This window comes from Haemaphysalis longicornis, unplaced genomic scaffold (assembly GCF_048455015.1).
Source record: "Haemaphysalis longicornis isolate Haplotype H1 unplaced genomic scaffold, Haemaphysalis longicornis Haplotype H1 scaffold_6, whole genome shotgun sequence".
Taxonomy (NCBI): Eukaryota; Metazoa; Arthropoda; class Arachnida; order Ixodida; family Ixodidae; genus Haemaphysalis; species Haemaphysalis longicornis.
In genome coordinates this window covers 114,562,001-114,579,562 of record NW_027526407.1, presented here as the reverse complement: position 1 = coordinate 114,579,562, position 17,562 = coordinate 114,562,001, and the positions used below count along the sequence as shown (strand labels likewise).

General features: G+C 43.8%; 1 protein-coding gene across 1 annotated transcript in view; it reads right to left on the bottom strand.

Annotated features, from left to right (window-relative positions):
* Positions 1-17,562, bottom strand: part of LOC144141903 (venom metalloproteinase antarease TserMP_A-like) — a 36,522-nt gene that overhangs the window by 16,720 nt on the left and 2,240 nt on the right. Inside the window, exons 2-9 of the mRNA XM_077673372.1 lie at positions 11,478-11,650; positions 10,659-10,751; positions 10,048-10,186; positions 8,982-9,139; positions 2,803-2,874; positions 2,603-2,730; positions 2,473-2,522; positions 861-969 (exon numbers count right to left, since the gene is read on the bottom strand). Coding sequence (XP_077529498.1) covers positions 861-969; positions 2,473-2,522; positions 2,603-2,730; positions 2,803-2,874; positions 8,982-9,139; positions 10,048-10,186; positions 10,659-10,751; positions 11,478-11,650 — 922 coding nt within the window. The remainder of the gene's footprint in view (positions 1-860; positions 970-2,472; positions 2,523-2,602; positions 2,731-2,802; positions 2,875-8,981; positions 9,140-10,047; positions 10,187-10,658; positions 10,752-11,477; positions 11,651-17,562) is intronic.

Below are 17,562 nucleotides of genomic sequence, written 5' to 3'. Positions count from 1 at the left end.
ACTGGGAACCTCCGACGCACCTATGTTCGACCGAGGATTAGAAACGTCTTGGGCAGTGTGTAGTAGTCGAAGCCACACAGAAAAACTAGTCGCCTGTGGAGTGAAGAAAGCCCGCGCTACGTGCCAAATACTAAGCCATCAAAGAGCTCAATTTACGGTAGTTAAGAAACCTGGCTAGACCCTGGGGAGGATATGTGCAAGTATATATGGCCTCTGAATTCTTCATACGAGTGTTTTCCAGGATGGACGTTTTGGGATCACATGCCATCTCTGCTATGTTACGCTCTTCTTGCGTATTAGGCTTATTTAAAAACTCATAGGCAGATTTGAAACTTGCCAGATCTAATACAATTTTTTAAATACCCAACACATTCATTTTGAATGCCTATATAAATTAACCGAAAAATTACTTACGATTTTTATACGGATGTCTCAAGGTTTAAAAGTTCGAAGTCAAAGCACACTGCCGTGCTCTAAGACAGCCGCTCGCCCCAAATGAGAGGATAAGTAGGGTTGTCTTTGTCCATTACCCACGGGAGCAGCGGATGGGAAAATGCGAAGCAGCAGCGAGATGCAAAATACATCGTACAAGGCATACTAAATATGTGGCATTTCCAAAAATAGACGCAAAAAAACAACAAAAACACGAGCAACTGAACTATACAATAGGAATTTGTTTTATCCGTCATGAAAAGCACGACCGAATCCTAAAATTTACCGAATTTACTATCCGCAAATATTTCAGGAGTCAGATTTTTCAAAAGATTGAGCAAAAAATTCTTTTGCAAAGACATAAGAGACTATGTACTTGCTAATAAACAACAACAATTTTTAGATACACTCAGGAGGCCTTCACTTACAAGTGACCAATCTCATGGGTGAGAGTGTGGATTCCACTGTAAACCCCGGGCGTGTCTTCTGCGTAACCAGCAAACATGTTGGTACAGAAACCAGCCAAATATGCCACACCTTTGTTTGGAAAGAAAATAACAAATGTTGAGTGCGAATTGGTTTTCCGGAAAAAGTATTGCTTATTACATAAACAATGACAAAATCCACTATTGAAAATCAATTACACCGTACCGCGTTGAAAAACATAACAAGAAGCGTTGACAGCAGGCCGACAAAAAAAGGGCCCATCTCCCCGCGAGGGGGACACGAGTAAATGCGTCGCATAGGGGGTGGGTGTATTGCGTTAACGTTTAGTGTTTGGGGAGTTGGTGGTAGTGAATGCGTTGTATCAGCAGCTTCTTGACGTAGTCAAGGATATAAGGCGCGTTCGTAGCCTCCCATTCTGTGTCGGCTTTGTGGCGCAGTGGGTAGAGCACCATGTACCTCGCGTTCCGCCCACAGGTAGTGAATGCGTTGTATCAGCAGCTTCTTGACGTAGTTGGAATAAGTCAAGGATATAAGGCGCGTTCGTAGCCTTCCATTCTGTGTCGGCTTTGTGGCGCAGTGGGTAGAGCACCATGTACCTTGCGTTCCGCCCGCAGGGTCGTGGGATCGAAACCAGGCGCCGGTAAGTATTTTTTATATAGTGTAGGGGGAGGGCTGCCGACCTGTTGTTGAGAGCGAGGAGGGCAGCGTGATGCTGGAGAGGAGGAGTGGAGGAGAGGGCGCACCTGGAACGGCTGTTGCGGACGCCAAGGCACGCCGACAACGCCGGGTGACATCGTGAGTTAAAGAAATGCTCTGCATTTAAAAATTCGCGGTTCCAAACTAAAGTAAGTTACATCAGCAGTGCGCTAACGCATGTCAGGTATAGAAACCTGGAGAGCACAGCGAAAATTTTTGCAAGACCTTTTGTAGGACTCGCCTTCTTGTGAAAGCCTGGCTCGTTCTGACGCCTATAGAAATGCTTTTTCAATACCGCAGAGCTACAATCTTACATAACAAACTGATCATTCACTGCAACGGTGGTTAAACTGGAGGTTTGATAGGTTATGGCACGGAGTTGCACCTAGAAACATATATTTGCTGAAACCGAATATTTTGCTCCCCCGGCTACATGTCGTTTCCACATTTTTTGGTCTAAGCTTTACCTCATGTTTCGTTCAAAAGCCTCAACCAGCCGTCTGTCCGTTGAAGAATATCGTTGCAAATTTTTTTTTCGGAAGCTTCAAAAGTATTGGTTGCTATTTCCTGTGTCATCTTCGACATGGTAAAAAGCACGCTAGACGGGGACAGAAGAAAAGAGAGTGACACGTGATGAGAGCTAGTCCCGTGTCACTCTCTCTTCTTCTGTCACCGTCTAGTGCGCTTTGTCCCATGTCGAAGTCGTATCACGAACTAGCCCAAATTTCTTCGTTGAATTCCTGTGTCAACTTAACAAAACGATGACCATGGTGATAGCACAGATTGCAATTAAGTTTATTAATGCATATATCAATAACTAAAACTTCTTTTTTCACCATTACAGCATAAATGGACCAATGTTCGCTCAAAAACTCTACGGTAGGCAAAATTGCTCACCTGCCAAATTTCTCTCCACTTTTCCGTCTTTTATGGTGTATGTGTCTCGACTGCAAGCCGAATTTGTCTCCAATTACGGTTCAGTTTTACAGTGATCCTGATGGTTTTAAACATCAAAGTAACTATTTACCCAGTTACCAAAAACGCGATGTCGGGGTCCCCATAGGTCCTCTTCCTTTTCTCGGCGTATGTTCTGAAGTCCATCAAGGCTATTTGTCCGCTTATTACTCCACCCTTGTTAGTGAGGTACGGTTCATTCTAAAAATGCAAAATATGAAAAGTCACTGGTTATGGGCAGAAAAAATAATGTGAATAATATTCACATCATACCTGGCTTTTTTCCATTCCCGTGATTATCAGTTGTACTGAGGGATCTCTCGCATCGGCAAACCTAATATTTGCCTGAAAATTATAAAATTCAGACGCATTTTAACACGCATTAGTGTGGTGTAAGACAAACTTGAAACAAAATGATGCAAATCGTACTACAGTATACTCTCGATAAACAGAACTTCAATGGACTGAAAAAAACTATTTCCGTTTGAAAGGAGTTCCGTTTGCTGAGATAAATGTGTGAAAGTGCCGTTTTATGCGCACACAAACTCTTAATACCATTGCATTAAAACTCTAAGCATTAGAAGGTGAATGTAGGTGATAGTTTTTTAGAAAGCGAGAAACTGCAAGAGGTTTAGGCACAGCATTCACATAGTTGGTTTAGCAACAATGTGTCACTTTGCACTACAAAATGCATCAATTATCTTTGTTCGAGTCCTTGCACTGCATCTTCACGGAGGCTAGAGGCCTCAACTTCGCGAGTGCTTACGAGCCACTGACGTTAGAAGATGGCCGCGTGGTAATGAAGCTCGAATAACCCGCGCACTGTAACATCGGCGTCTATATTTGAGACAGAGCGACTGGAACAACAACTGCAATGTCGCATTCGTTGCGCTAATACGGCTGACCGCTAACGAGATAATGCTTACGAGGCCAACGAGACAAAAAAGAAACGTGGAGGAAGAAAAAAAACAACAAACCAGCCGGAACCGCAAAAAGCTTATTCTCATGCCAATGGGTTTCACAAGTTCAATTTCTCCTTGGGTTTACACGGTGACATAAAATTTTTAGTTACGATTACTGAGAGCAAAAGATATTTATTTTCAGCCATGGGCTTTCGTGGACGAGGCTTACCTCGTCAATAGAACTTGAACTTTATCGAACCTTAATCACAACTTTCTTCCCCTATTTCCCCACCAGGCCAGAGTGCCATCCTTCTATAACAAACTTATTTATCATCATCATCATAATCATCATCATTATAATCATTTTCAGATGCTCTCAACACAAAAGTTCGAAAGCAAAGGTATAGGCTGGAAGGAAAGAGTTCTTGTTTTCAGAATTTACTTTGTTTGAAAGAAACACCAAACTGTTTCTTCAGTGTTTGTCAGGTACATATCGTAATGTAAAGTTATCGGCAGTTTGTGGAGGAAATGTGTGCCCCGAAGCCGTAAAAAACCACTTTAATATTCACAGTTATATTATAAGGACCACACCAGACGTCACTTATAAGGCAATGTCAGTGGAAATAACATCAATGTACATTGTAGCGTGTCGCCTTGAAGAAAAGGGGAAACCCAGTTAGTGAGAGAGAGTGAGAATGTTTGAAGCGGTGGCCCTAGCAATGCAGGCAGTGTTGGCAATTACTCCGCCGTAGCAGCAGTTTTATAAAAATATTTATGGCCGACCACCACCAGTCAGACAGGTTTTTATTTTTCAAGAACTGAAAAAGAAGCGCAAGGTTTCTCGCCAAGTGATTTAGTGTCCGTTTGGAAACAACTTCCTCGAAAAAAACATGCGGGATGGTTCTCCTTGAAAGTTGTTTAAAAATAAGGCTGACCACCGCTTGGCCTGTTCGTGACTGTCCGTAAAAATTGTAATGTGTCACGCGATACACCCATTCTGTGCTGTTCATTTGATGCCAGCGCCTATCTCGCCCGCATTCTTCACTGGCGTTCTTGTCTTTTTTCTTCCTGGTAATACGCTTCAGTTATTCCCGTACCAACTTTCGCAACTTTCCGCTCTAATTCACCGGGTACAGCTCCCATTTGACGAGACACCGCTAACCATGGACTCGGTGTACAATCTTCCCGGAGCAGTTAACAGTGCATCTCTCATGTAGGGCTGCGCATTAAATATACCAAGAAGACAATGTGCGTCTTGGCCAGCTCATTTGTAAACAGTTCCGCGCGTGCGCCTGTCGAAAATTTCGGGTAGTGTCTGAGCATCGACCTGGTGGGGCCGATAGTGCAATAAAACACAATCAATTGATGTCGCATTTTGCTAGAACTGTTGCATTGCTCCACAGAGCGCCGTCCGTCCATCTGGAAACAGAGCGAGTGATAGCAGAACCAACAACCGCACAGGGGTACATCGAGTAGAAAGAACTGTTGTACACGACCGCGAGAGCTGCCTTTGCAACAGCGCCAACGTTGGCAAGGTGACGTTAATCCGACAGGGTCACGCTCCAAAATGATGATGATTTTTTAATGTTAATGGCGCAAGGACAACTAGGGAAACGAGCACCAAGAAAGTGCTTTGATGATTAGGTGACTATTAAAGCTGGTTACAGTGAACACGAATAGAATCAATTAAAAGCGATGAGGCAGACTGGTTTACAGGGCCAGGATGAAGACCAAAAGTGGTTAAAAGATCAATAAAGTGGCTGGTGTATAGGACCAGAGGTAAACTATGGGTGGTTGTGCGATGAGCTGCAAGAAGTGAACCTCTGACAGAAACTTAAATGTGCGCTGAACCGACAACATGGCATCGCCTCCTAAGAACTATGCGGATGTAATATAATATTTTGTCTGTAGAGTCCTGTGAAGTTTTTGTGTCGTGTAAAGTCGAATGCCTTGCATTGAATAAGTATGTGTATCACGGATAGCCCTCTCCACAGCTGCTACACAGGGGTCTTGGGCAACGAGTGAGCAACGAGATCTAACGACGCGCCGGCAAAGCAGCCTGCACGGGAATGTAGCATTTTCGTGTGTGTGCAGCGTGTGTTTCCCTGGTCTTCGTTCCTTTTAACTCAGTTAGCCACGCGTTTCATATATCAGTCGTAACGCGTCGCCTAGCCGCGTGGAGTGCTTGCGGTGAAGCGCGCTCACAGACAGCCCAGCAGCCGCTGGGCGATAAGGCGCCGGCCAAGCAGCCGTTTAGCACCGGCGCCGGCTAAGCAGCCTGGTAAGCAACCTAGCCACGTCTCACCGCAGCGGCAAAGCTCCGAGTGAGCAAACCTACAAACACGTCGGTGCTCAACCAAAAGCTGAAGATGGTTGTGACGCGATGAATGATCTCAAAAAGGTAGCCTAGCAGAGCTTTCACGCATAAAAAAGCCTTTTCGAGGTACGGGTAGTTAGAACATGAAGAACACGTGCGCAACATCCCGTGAATTCGCCCGCCTGGCCGTAGACTGGTCCTCGCTGCGAAACGAATGCTACAAATCCCTCGCCTCGTGGTACCTTACTGGCAGTCATAGCAGGGCGGGTGAAGCGAGAGAACTGGCGTGCCTGCGAATACAGAACAAAGGCTTTGATGATTAGGTGACTATTAAAGCTGGTTACAGTGAACACGAATAGAATCAATTAAAAGCGATGAGGCAGACTGGTTTACAGGGCCAGGATGAAGACCAAAAGTGGTTAAAAGATCAATAAAGTGGCTGGTGTATAGGACCAGGGGTAAACTACTGCTTTAGTGCTGCCTTTTTTTTTTCATCCTAGACAAGGCCTGTCCCTCCATCCGGCGTCCGTCCGCAACCCTCCTCCTTTCCCCTCACCCGCCAGCGGCGTTAGCACGTTCTCCTCGCCATGCCAGCTGCGTGTCTCTCACGCGCATGCGTGTCTCTCTCTCATCACTCTCTATCGCAGAGTGGCTATATAACCGCGGTATCTGCAGCGCGCTTCTCAGTCGCTCCGTCAGTCGCTCTTGCTGCTACTGCTCCGATGAGTTAAAATGGACACTAACATGCCTGCTACCGCGTAATTGGAAATGTACAGGTCCGCGCAGAAGTAAACGGAGCACGGGAGCGGTGGCTGAACTGCATCGCTGCGCCGCGTGTGGGCGCCGACGGGAACCAAGGAGCGCCGGTCTAAGAGTGTGTTCGCACTGCCCCCGCTGCCCTATCTTATATGTTTAATCGCCGCTCTGCTGGCGTGTCATGCTGGGCGTGACGCTTTTCAAAAGGCAGCGCTGGGCTATAGAGGGGCGCTGGTTGCATTGCCGCTCGCAGGAATCAGCGGCGACGGAATTCGCCGCTATTCAGGTGGACAAAGCTGCGCGCGCTCGGAAACGTGCCTTGTTGCGCGCTGTAAAGGGCAGCGTAAAATTGTAGGCCGCTGCGGTTTTCCATAGCCCGTCTTTGTGATATAATTTATTGTAAGACGAGAACAAAATTGCCTTGGACAATATAGAAAGCACATTCATAAAATGTTTGTTATTCGAAAAGAAAAATCTCGCTTTCAAATTTTTTTAAAATTTTGGGTTTCTCCCAAATTACTGCTGCCACTAAGTTCAGGTTAGTTTTGAAGAAAGGAAAATACAAAATGCCCATGCGATGAAAATTTTCTTTGTTAAAGAACACTGTATAAAGAATAGGCACAATCGATGTCTTCTATTACAGAGGGCCTCATAGCGCGCATATTTTGTTGTCGCATTAACTATTTTGCCCCCATTGATAAGTGTAGCCGTTATAAGATTTTGTACCAAAATGACCGATGACGAGTATGGTCGTCATCGGTTAATTTGGAAGCCTAACGGCGTTTTCTTACAAGACACTGCGGCCATGCGGTGAAGCCATGCTGTAAAGTTATCGAAATATTTGCGCCGTGTGAAGCCATCTTAGGGCAATCTTTTTTACACAGTTAGAGAAGTAAAGGAATATTATTTCATCGAAATAACATTGCCATTGGCAAAGGCCTCTTCCATACAACTCCAATTATCCCTGTACTGTGCTAACTTCGAACAACGTATTCCCACAAACTTCTTAATCTCATCTGCCAATCTAACTTTCTGCCGCCCCCTGCCACGCTTGCGTTCTCTAGGGATCCACTCTTGTACCCTTAATGACCAACTGTTATCCTCTCTTCGCAATACATTCCCTGCCCACACCATTTTTTTTCTTCGTAAGTTCCACTAAAAGGACCTTAACACACGCTTGTTCCCTGACCCACTCCGCTCTTTTCCTGTCGCTTAACGTTTATTTTATTTATTCATTTTATTTGAATATACTGCAGATCTTGGCAATCCAAGCGGGAGTGGTACAACAGAATACACTCAAGTATTACATACAGCTTGGTCAAACGGAGAGGCATAAATATATAAAAAGAACAAAACGTTCATGACCTCATTAAGATAAATAAACAAAAGGTAATAAACACAATAATTAACAGCTGGATTTCTCCTTTCCAGAAACAAATACCACATCCCTTTTATATTTCATACAAATTCCAACTCCTGATTGTATCAGTAATGTATCATGGTCTCATGGTCTCACAGTTTACAGCACTTCCCGGTAATCACTTCTAATAAAAATAGAGGAAGGAAAAGAAGAGTATTTATGGGCATTGTCGAAGCACTTGGTTATGGTTTGTTCATGAAGAATGATTGAAAGGTGCAAACAGGTAATCGTCTCGCGGAATTTTAAAACGGCCATAATAAAAAAGATATAAAAATTTTAGTTTTTAGTTAGGAAACAAAACCACCTGAACATAAATACCCCAGAAAGTGGAGGCTAAAGTAGCCCCGCCGGTAGCGTAGTGGTTATCGCACCAGACCGGTATTCTGGAGGTCGTGGGTTCGGATCCCACCAATTCGTATTTCTGTCTTATTTTCAACGAGCCCCTGATTTCCTATTCTGATTCGCTATATATATATAAAGAAAATAAGGTTTCGCGGTCAAGAAAACCTCAGAAAGCAAAGGGGAGGTTCTGGTGGGTCATAGAAACAGATGAAGAATTTTTTGAGTCAGAAAGAAAATGGTAAAAAATCGCACCAGACCGGCATTCTGGAGGTCGTGAGTTCGGATCCCACCCGGCGGGCATTTTTTTCACCATTTTCTTTCTCACTCAAAAAATTCTTCATCTGTTTCTATGACCCACCACAACCTCCTCTTTGCTTTCCGAGGTTTTCTTGACTGCCAAACCTTATTTTTTGTCTTATTTCACCGAGCCCCTCATTTCACATTTCTGATTCGCTATATATATATATATATATATATTTATATATATATATATATACTTATACACACATACTTGCACTTTAACGTCCTAAAGTATGCTTTTGTATTCAAAGACACAAACAGAGATTAAAAATATCAGCAGCTTATAACTACCAACAATGAAATCGCTTCAGGATGCGTGATAAGACAACATGATGGCAATATGTGAAGGTTAATCAAAGATGGCACCCTGTACCCTACTAAAAAGCGCAGTAAAATTTGTGTCAGTTTTACTTACAGTCACCATCATCACGCACAAATATCGGAGCAGTTTAGACGTGCTTGGAAACTTTCTGCTATGATAGGTATCCACAACAAGGAAGACTTCCACTTGAACAGCGCTTGGCACACGGTGATTTCGATTGTACGCTCTTTCAACGACGTCGCTTCTTGACACTGAAACAATGGAGAGGCATGCCGCGCAGCGTTACAGCCACCATTTCAAATTTAAAGGTTGGTAGCAGGAAACTGTCGCACATAGTATTTAAAGCCGGAGTGACGGCTTAGGCTTTTTTATAAAGAATTTGTGCGCCAAGGGCGCACTTGGCTTCTGAGTGAATATTATCAAAGTAGTAACTGCTGTGTTTTATTTAAAGCGTCTGAGCTTGTTTTGGTTTTTGTGGCCAATATAAATTTGTATATTTTTGAGCCATCAGGTTTGCGAAGCACAGTTAAGCAACTTCCTTCCTTTTAAATCAATGGAAGCATTATACACGCTGTTAGTGATTTGAATCAAGGAAACCGCGTATACAAAGGGAGCGAGTTCTTCAAAGTGTAATCTATTTCACACCCAGCCCACATGTAAAGGCTCATAATTTGCTTCAAATAATTAAATGTTATCATTTTGTAAGCCTACGTTGCGGATGTTTGTCGGCGAATATACCAAGGCGCTACTGACATTCCTTTTCATATACATTCGTAAGCCTCGCACGTGCGCTACTGTTCGAATATTGTGGATGGAACGGGTATACACGTAACGTTACTTAACCGCTGGGTGCACTTATAAGGACAGCCCACCCTGTAAATTAAAAACTTGTTAAAAGATTTTGCGCTTTCGCTATAAATATCAACTCACATAAAATTCATGTTACGAAGTTACCAATTTTCCGTATATATATTTTGCAGTTTTACAGTCCCTAACTGCAAACTGGAATATAAAGCTTTAGGTAATGCGTTCTTCACATGTCGTTTTCCAGAGTAGGCCTTCTTGAAAAAAATTTCTTAAGGCTTTAACGAACTTTTGTTTTGTTTTGTTGCTCGCAGTGTGTAACTAAACTGTTCATAAGGTGTCTAACGGCACTCACCATTACTGACAGCGTTAATTGACTCATCCAGTAACGCCGTCCTGGGTATTTCGTGAAGCACATGAGCAAATAACCCGTCCTCTGATCTCTCCCTGGTCGGGGAAGGCTCAATACGCATGTACGGCCCGACGACACCTTCCTGCACAACAAGAGAACAAAAATCTCAACTAAAAAAATTGACGTTTCTATATGCATATTCAATTAAGACGGGTCCAGTGGGCAGTGACAACTCGCATCAATGTAAAATCTGACTGATATAACTGCTACACACGTAATTGGGCGTTGAAAACTTAGGAAAATAAAATTAACACAAAACTTTGTTTTCTGGCAAATCTCTCGCTATCAGCTAAAACCGTAGGGCCATTTGGTGCTAGAAGAGAAGAAAGCCACAAGCGAGAACAAACCCACGTTATTATATAACCCTGTGCAACAACTATTTTTCGATATCGGGTATAATGCTAAGGAAATATTGATGCTGTTCGCAGTGAAAGAAGCTTAACTCTAATGTACTTTTATGTGTTGGGGATAGCGTGTCACTTTACGCCAATTTAAGTCGAGAAAATGCAAAGATCATCTACGCTACCGCACTAAAGGGGAAAAAATGCACTTACCACTTCAATGCCCGAGTCTTTTTTTGTAAGTGAAACTGCTGCAAGTTTTTTTGGGTCGTGATACAGGCTGCTTTCTATGTCCACACCATTATGCTGCGAAAGCGTCAACGTTCACACAAATATAAATCAAGCAACAATCTGGCAAACATTAATAAATAGAACGTGATTAGCAGGCATGCATATAGGCCAGTTACTAACACTTGGGACTTTTGGTGACTAGATTGGCCCGTTCTAGTAAATTATCAACGTATTAATTAAAACTTCCTCACAAGCCTGAACCAAAATCAATAAAACATGCTTTTGTGCTGCTACGCCCAAGGATTCACGTTCTATTCACGGTCGCGGCGGCCGCTCGTCTGAAGGAGGCGAACAGCGAAAACACCCGTGTGTTAGACATTTCCGCGCACGTTAAACGTACCAGGGTTGTCCAAATTAGTCCGGAGCCCTCTACTACGGCTACATCATCGCCTGTGTAGCGTCGTAGCGTTGAACTTCACAATCAATCCTTCAATAAATCAATCAAAAAAACATGTTTGCAACAAAACAGGAAGTTGTGCGTCGGAATGTGCTCCTTTTACGATTGAAGCAAATATTAATCAGGGTATTTCAACGCAAGTAATTGTACAAGATTACTTTTAACAGCTGTGTTTTGACCTAGAATATTCTTACTAAATCAACCATTGCTCCTGCGGCATGCAGAAACCAACATATGCTGTAAAGACGGCCTTTTTTCTTGTGGACCCAGTATAAATAACAACATCCGTGAACGTTATTTTCCTGAATCTAAGAATAAACTGGGTGATTTCGTGTTTAACTTACAAATTCAGTGAACTCCTGTCCATTCTCAAAACTTATCACACGCAGTGAAGGTGCCGCCACTGAACTCTTTTGAAGTGTCAGGGTCAGATCATCGCTAATGCGCAAAAACATCTCGCCATCTTCACTGCGTTCTTCAAGAAGCCGTGGGAAAACTACTTGCGGGGCTGCAAGAACTGCAAAAAAATGGTACATCTTTATGCATTAAAGTGAATGCGATCCCCTAATCATCGTCATCATCAGCTTACTCAGGTCCGCTGCAGTACGAAGTCCTCTCCCATTTACCTCCAACCGCTCCTGTCCTCCCCTGCTCGAGTCCGAAGTTTGCCCCCATTTTCTATTTCATTAGTCCATCGGGTTAATCACCTTCCCCTTCTAGTACCATCTCTTCGTATCCTTCACTATATTACCATAATGTTCCACCAGATGTCCGTTCGTCTCACTACGTGACCAGCCCAAGTTAATTTCTTTTTCTTTATTTGCAATATGATATCTTCTACTCTACTTCGTTCTCTGATCCAGCTAGCTCGTTTCCTGTCCCTGAGTGTTATTCCGAACATTATACAACTCTCTGCCCTAAGCTCTCAGCAGCTGTGGCACACCTGTCCACCGCTGCCGTCGGAACAGCAATACTGCAGAGCATGCTAAGGCTATCTGGGTCTAGACAGGTCGCCATTGGAACTTGAGCCTGGCAATGTTCCACGCACGCGCCTTGTCTAGTGAGGGAAGTTTAGCTGTACTGCTAGAGGAGCTCTCGGACATTAAGTGGGATAGTAGAGGGTTAGTGGAAGTTACGACAAGAGAACGCTTTATGTAGCTCACTGGCGGGTGCACGTTATGTTGCAGTGGACCCGAAGAGGAGATAAAACATGAGGTGGGATTTTTAATCCAGAGAGAAATAGCAGGAAACGCGGAGGAATTCTTTTTTTTTGCTTTATAGAGAGAGTCGCGGCTGTTGTGATCAAGGTAAACAAGCGATACAGGCTAAAGATAGTACACACCAATGCACAACAATGATGCACCAATACACCAGCTATGGTGATGATCAATACACCAGGTATAATGACGAAACCATGAACAGCTTCTACGAGGACGTCGAATCAGCAGTGAAGGCAACAACGCAGTTTACGATTTTGAAGGGCGATACAAAGCAGGGAACAGCGCAAATTCTGACGAAGGGCTGACAGAAACACACACCACAGCACTTGCGGTGGGTGTTTCTCCTTCGTCAGAACGTACGCTGTTCCCTCCTTTGTATCTCACCACCAACTAGTCCAACATGGTACACTTTTGACGGGAGACTTTGACGCAAAGGTCAGTAAGAAGTCAATGCGAGAATTAAGGTCAGTGGGAAACTTCGGAATAACCTAAGACTGATAAACCTTACGTTATTCCTAAGGTTAACCTAAGGTTGATAAACACATTCTTCTACAAACGAAATAATAGGAAATGGACATGGAAAAATGTCGATGGTACAGCAAAAAGCGAAATTGACTTCATTTTAAGTGACAACCCAGGTGTCATGAAGGACGTAGAGGTGCTAAGCTAGATTAGGAGCAGTGATCGTAGGATGTTTAGATGCAATCTAAGGCTGAATCTCGAAAGAGAAAGGAGTAAACTCGTAAAAACTAAGAAATCCAGCATAAAGCCAGTCAGAGCAACACCCCAGGCGTTAAAAATACCTCCTCAAAATAAATTCGAGCTTCTGAAGCAGCAGAACGAGGCTAGTGTAGACAGTGTAATTGACCACCTATCACCAGCACTCAGTGAATCAGCAGCGCCTGTGGGAGAAACGACGTGCAAGAAGGTAATTCGAAAACTGAAAAAACGAACGAACTATTTGTCAAACGTAAGAACATTAAAGTGTCAAGTACGGCGGATTCGATTGCATCAGCTGAGCGTCTGAAACTGATCTTAAGAGAAGTAAAAGCACCGAAATTCGTATATATAGCATGGCGCTGATTGAAGAAACGCTGCAAATAAGGGAAGCTTGAAAGCAACTAAGAGAAAGCTAGCCATCGGCAAGGACAGGATGTAAGCACAGAGACGAGCAGGGTAACATAACGCACAACTTGAACGGGATAATAAACATAACAGAACGACTCTACACCTGGTTTTATGCCAGCGACGTTAGACGAGCAGGAACACTGAGAGTACAAGCTCAACTTGCGATGCCCCACTACTAACTAAAGAGGCGGTAGAAAAGGCTCTTAAAGGCATGAAGAGAGGAAGATCTGCAGGTGACGACGGCATAACCGGGGATCTTGTGAAGGGCGGAGGAGATATGGTACTAGGAAACTTGGTGTATTAATTTCGGAATGCTTTAAAACTCGGAAAGTGCCCATAACCTGGAAAAACGCCAACCAACATTATTTTGATTCATATGAACGGAGATCCCAAGGACGTCAAGAATTACAGAACCATCAGCCAACTCTCCGTTTTGTACAAGCCTTCTACGAAAGTTATTGTTAGCCGGGTTGGCGACAGCCAGGATTTCAAACCCGGAGAGCAGGCTGGGTTTATCATGGGGTGCTCGACCATAGATCAGATCTGTGTAGTAAATCAAGTGAAAAAAAGAATCCGTAGACTAATCTAAACCCTTTTACATGGCATTGATAGATTATTAGTTTGCACTGGATTCCGTACTCACCGCGTCCGTCATATAAGCCCTAAAATATCAGGTAATAGAGTAAACATACACAAGTCTTTTAGAAGATATATATAAGGAATGCCATGGCAGGAAAACCTCCACAAGAAAAGCCGATCCGTACGGGAGTAAGACTGGGAGATACCATCTTGCCAAATATATTACCAGCATGTCTGGAGGGGTAAAAAAAGCTTGACTGGGAAAGCAGAGGATTAAGGATAAACGGGGAATACTTGAGCCATTTCAGGTTGGCAGACGACATAGTCTTGCTGATTGAGGCTCCCGAACACGTACAAACAACGCTTGAGGAACTAAAATCAGAAAGCAATGCAATAGGGCTCAAAATTAATTAGAATAAACCTAAAGTAGTGAGGAATAGGCATGGCAAAAACGACCTCTTCAGCTTAGGAAACGAAACGCTAGATGAAGTAAAAGGATATATAACTACCTCGGACAAATGGTTAGTGCTAACCCAGACCACGGGAGAGAAATTTGGCGCAGAATAGGTATGGGTTGGGGAGTACTCGGCAAGCACTCCCAAACAATGAAAAGTAGACTACCTCTGTCACACAAAAGAAAACTCTACAACCAGTGCAACTGTGGTTATGACATATGGAGCTGACACTTCGCGCCTATTTGAACAACGACAAAACAAACTTAGCTCGGCTCAACGAGCCATCGAACAAATAATATTAGAAAAGCGATCATATTATCCGTAAAAATGCTATCCGTACACCCTGCGGCGCTTTTGAAAAAATAATTGGTGCTTGGAATTCTGCACAAAGGAAGAATCAGTTTTTATTGGCACTGAAAAACACATTTTCACCTAACCAGGAATACAAATCGCTGCTGTAGTGCGAACTTCTTTGAAATTTATTTCCATAAACCGTAAGATGGCGGCAGATTTCACTGCTCAATACGTACTGTGTTCACGGATTGAAACGCGACACTGCGAGCGCGTGGCCGCCGGAACATGCAGCGCCGCCCGTGGACGCCCGTGGAAGCTAGGTGTTGCATTGTGGTATACCGCGAGGATGAGAGCGTGTTGACCGTAGGCTTACTGCTCCCGGTTTCCAATGAGCGGGGCTGTGGTTTCCTGCAGGCCTTACCAGTTTGCATAGTGAGCTATATGCCCGTTAAACATACTGCACATTCCTTTTATGACACTAAGAACGGTGGAGTAAACGGTTGAAGTTCCGAATAAACACGCAAGCATGTACGCCAATGCGTACGAAACTACCGCCAGCCGAACTCGACATCTCGCCGTCGTGACCGTCGCGCAGACGAATTTTCGGGTTCAAGGCTCTTCGGGGCCAACGAACCGTCCCAGCACGCACAGCCGCGACCTTTCTTGGTATTGTAATCCCTTCACAGGAGGTTGGCCGTCATATCGCCAACCAGCAAAGGTAAAAATAGAAGCGAGGGGAGTAAGGAACAGCAAGCAGCGACGAGATAGTGACAGTCGTCGCAGTTTCGGAATGGTGTTGGCTTGCTGCAATTGTTAGGAGCTCGTTTCCAGTTTACAAGCACTGAAAACTTCAGTTTGTTCGAGTACTTTACAATGAAATTTCGTTGCTACGTTTTGAAATGCCCATGTAGTACGGGCAAATCGTCGAGGGAGTGCGACGTCCCCGCCGGTGAGGAGATCTCTTTTCATGTGCTGCCCAACGACGAACCTCGGCGAAGCAAGTGGCTGCGTTTTGTGAACTTTTCAAATGGAGGAGAAAGAGAGCCAAAGGAAGTACGAGTGTGCTCGCTTCATTTCCGAGGAAGTGATTACGGCAGGGACCCTTACGTTAGCTCACTCCTGGGACATGCTGGCGCTCGTTGTCGACTTCGTCAAAGCGCCGTCAAAGCGCTCTGACCTTGGGGACAAAAATGCCGTACACACCGCGCATTGACGCTCGTATCTTTCTGGTCGAAGCAGAGAGCTCGCGCGAACGGCTTTCCATACACAACACCGGCCAACTGGCACAAGCTGGGCGTTCGTCTGTTGTGGCTATCGCGGAATGGTCACTTTCCGGTCAATCCACGTATCCCGCAACTCCTGCCGCTCGTGCACTTAGAAGCATTGAGCGTGCAAGTGGTGTGAGGTTGTTAAATGCAAGCCGGAGCTTCTCGGCGAGAGTTTTGTTCTCCGTATCAGGTGATTCCATGACTAGGGCTGCGGGTGCACTAGGTTTTACTAGTATTTTTAAAATGGCCGCCGTTTCGGTTTCGGCACAAGTTCCGGTTCCTGTTTGATTCCCACGTGTGGGTGCTATATGGAGTCGACATACTAAGTATCTGTTTCATTGACCGGCTCGTATGACGCCATTGTTCACGTCACGAAATGCGCAATTTGGTGGGAGATTTAACATTTTGGCTTAAATTGCCTTATTTCTTAGTGAATAAAGCATCATTTGCTTCAGGGAAAGCGCTTAGGGTACTATGAAACACCTAATCTTTCGAATAAAACAAACTTTTGTTTTCTCTTCATGGCTCCTTGAAGGCACGTTTTTCCTTCCGAAAGACGGCCCCATTCATGCGTTCTAAAAACTTGCGGAACTTTCAAATGCCACGAAAAGATAATGTTCACTCTGCGTTAGTTAAATACACCAGGGCAGGGCTGCACCCGTAGAACCTGAACACTTAAGAATTGTTTCTAAGCACGATGACTGTAATGAACTTGATATACATATCTAGTTTAGGAATTTCAAACCAAAAAATAAATATATTTATTCTGCACAACGGTTGTAAAGGCTTCAGAAGGAACGACACCAACAATTTATGAATATATAATAAAAACATTGTTAAATATAATCTGAAACAAATAAAAAAAACAAAAAAATTAAATAAATTAAAATAATTAAAATTTAAAAAAGCAAAACAAAACTACTTTAAAATAATGCTCTCTTCATTCATAAGACATAACCCATGTAGATTTTGGAAACACATCCGCCCTCCTAAACAGACACCCCAGATTTTTCTCCAGAAGAAAAAAAAAAGCTAAAGCTAATTATTGCAATCATTTTTTTCACTCTGTATTCACAAAAGATTACAGAAATACCCCAGGCCTCCCTTTCGCCGATGGTATTTTAATTGACCCCTTGATTAGCACTGATGAGGCTATTCTAAACCTCTTGCTCAACGTCGATCCTAAAGAAGCATGCGGGCTTGATGAAATCCCTAACAATTTTCTAAGACGTTATGCGGAATGGTGCAGCCGGTATTTATGACTAGTCTTCCGTAAGTCTGTATCTTCTTCAAAGCTGCCGGATGATTGGAAAAAAGCAAAGGTCGCACTGATACCTAAAACAGGCAATAGCGAAGACCCATCTAATTTCAGACCAGTCTCACTTACTAGCACATCATGTAAATTACTTGAACACATCATTCTGAAGCACATTCCTAGAGACAAAAGGCACCTTATCACCTTACCAACACGGATTTAGAAAAGGG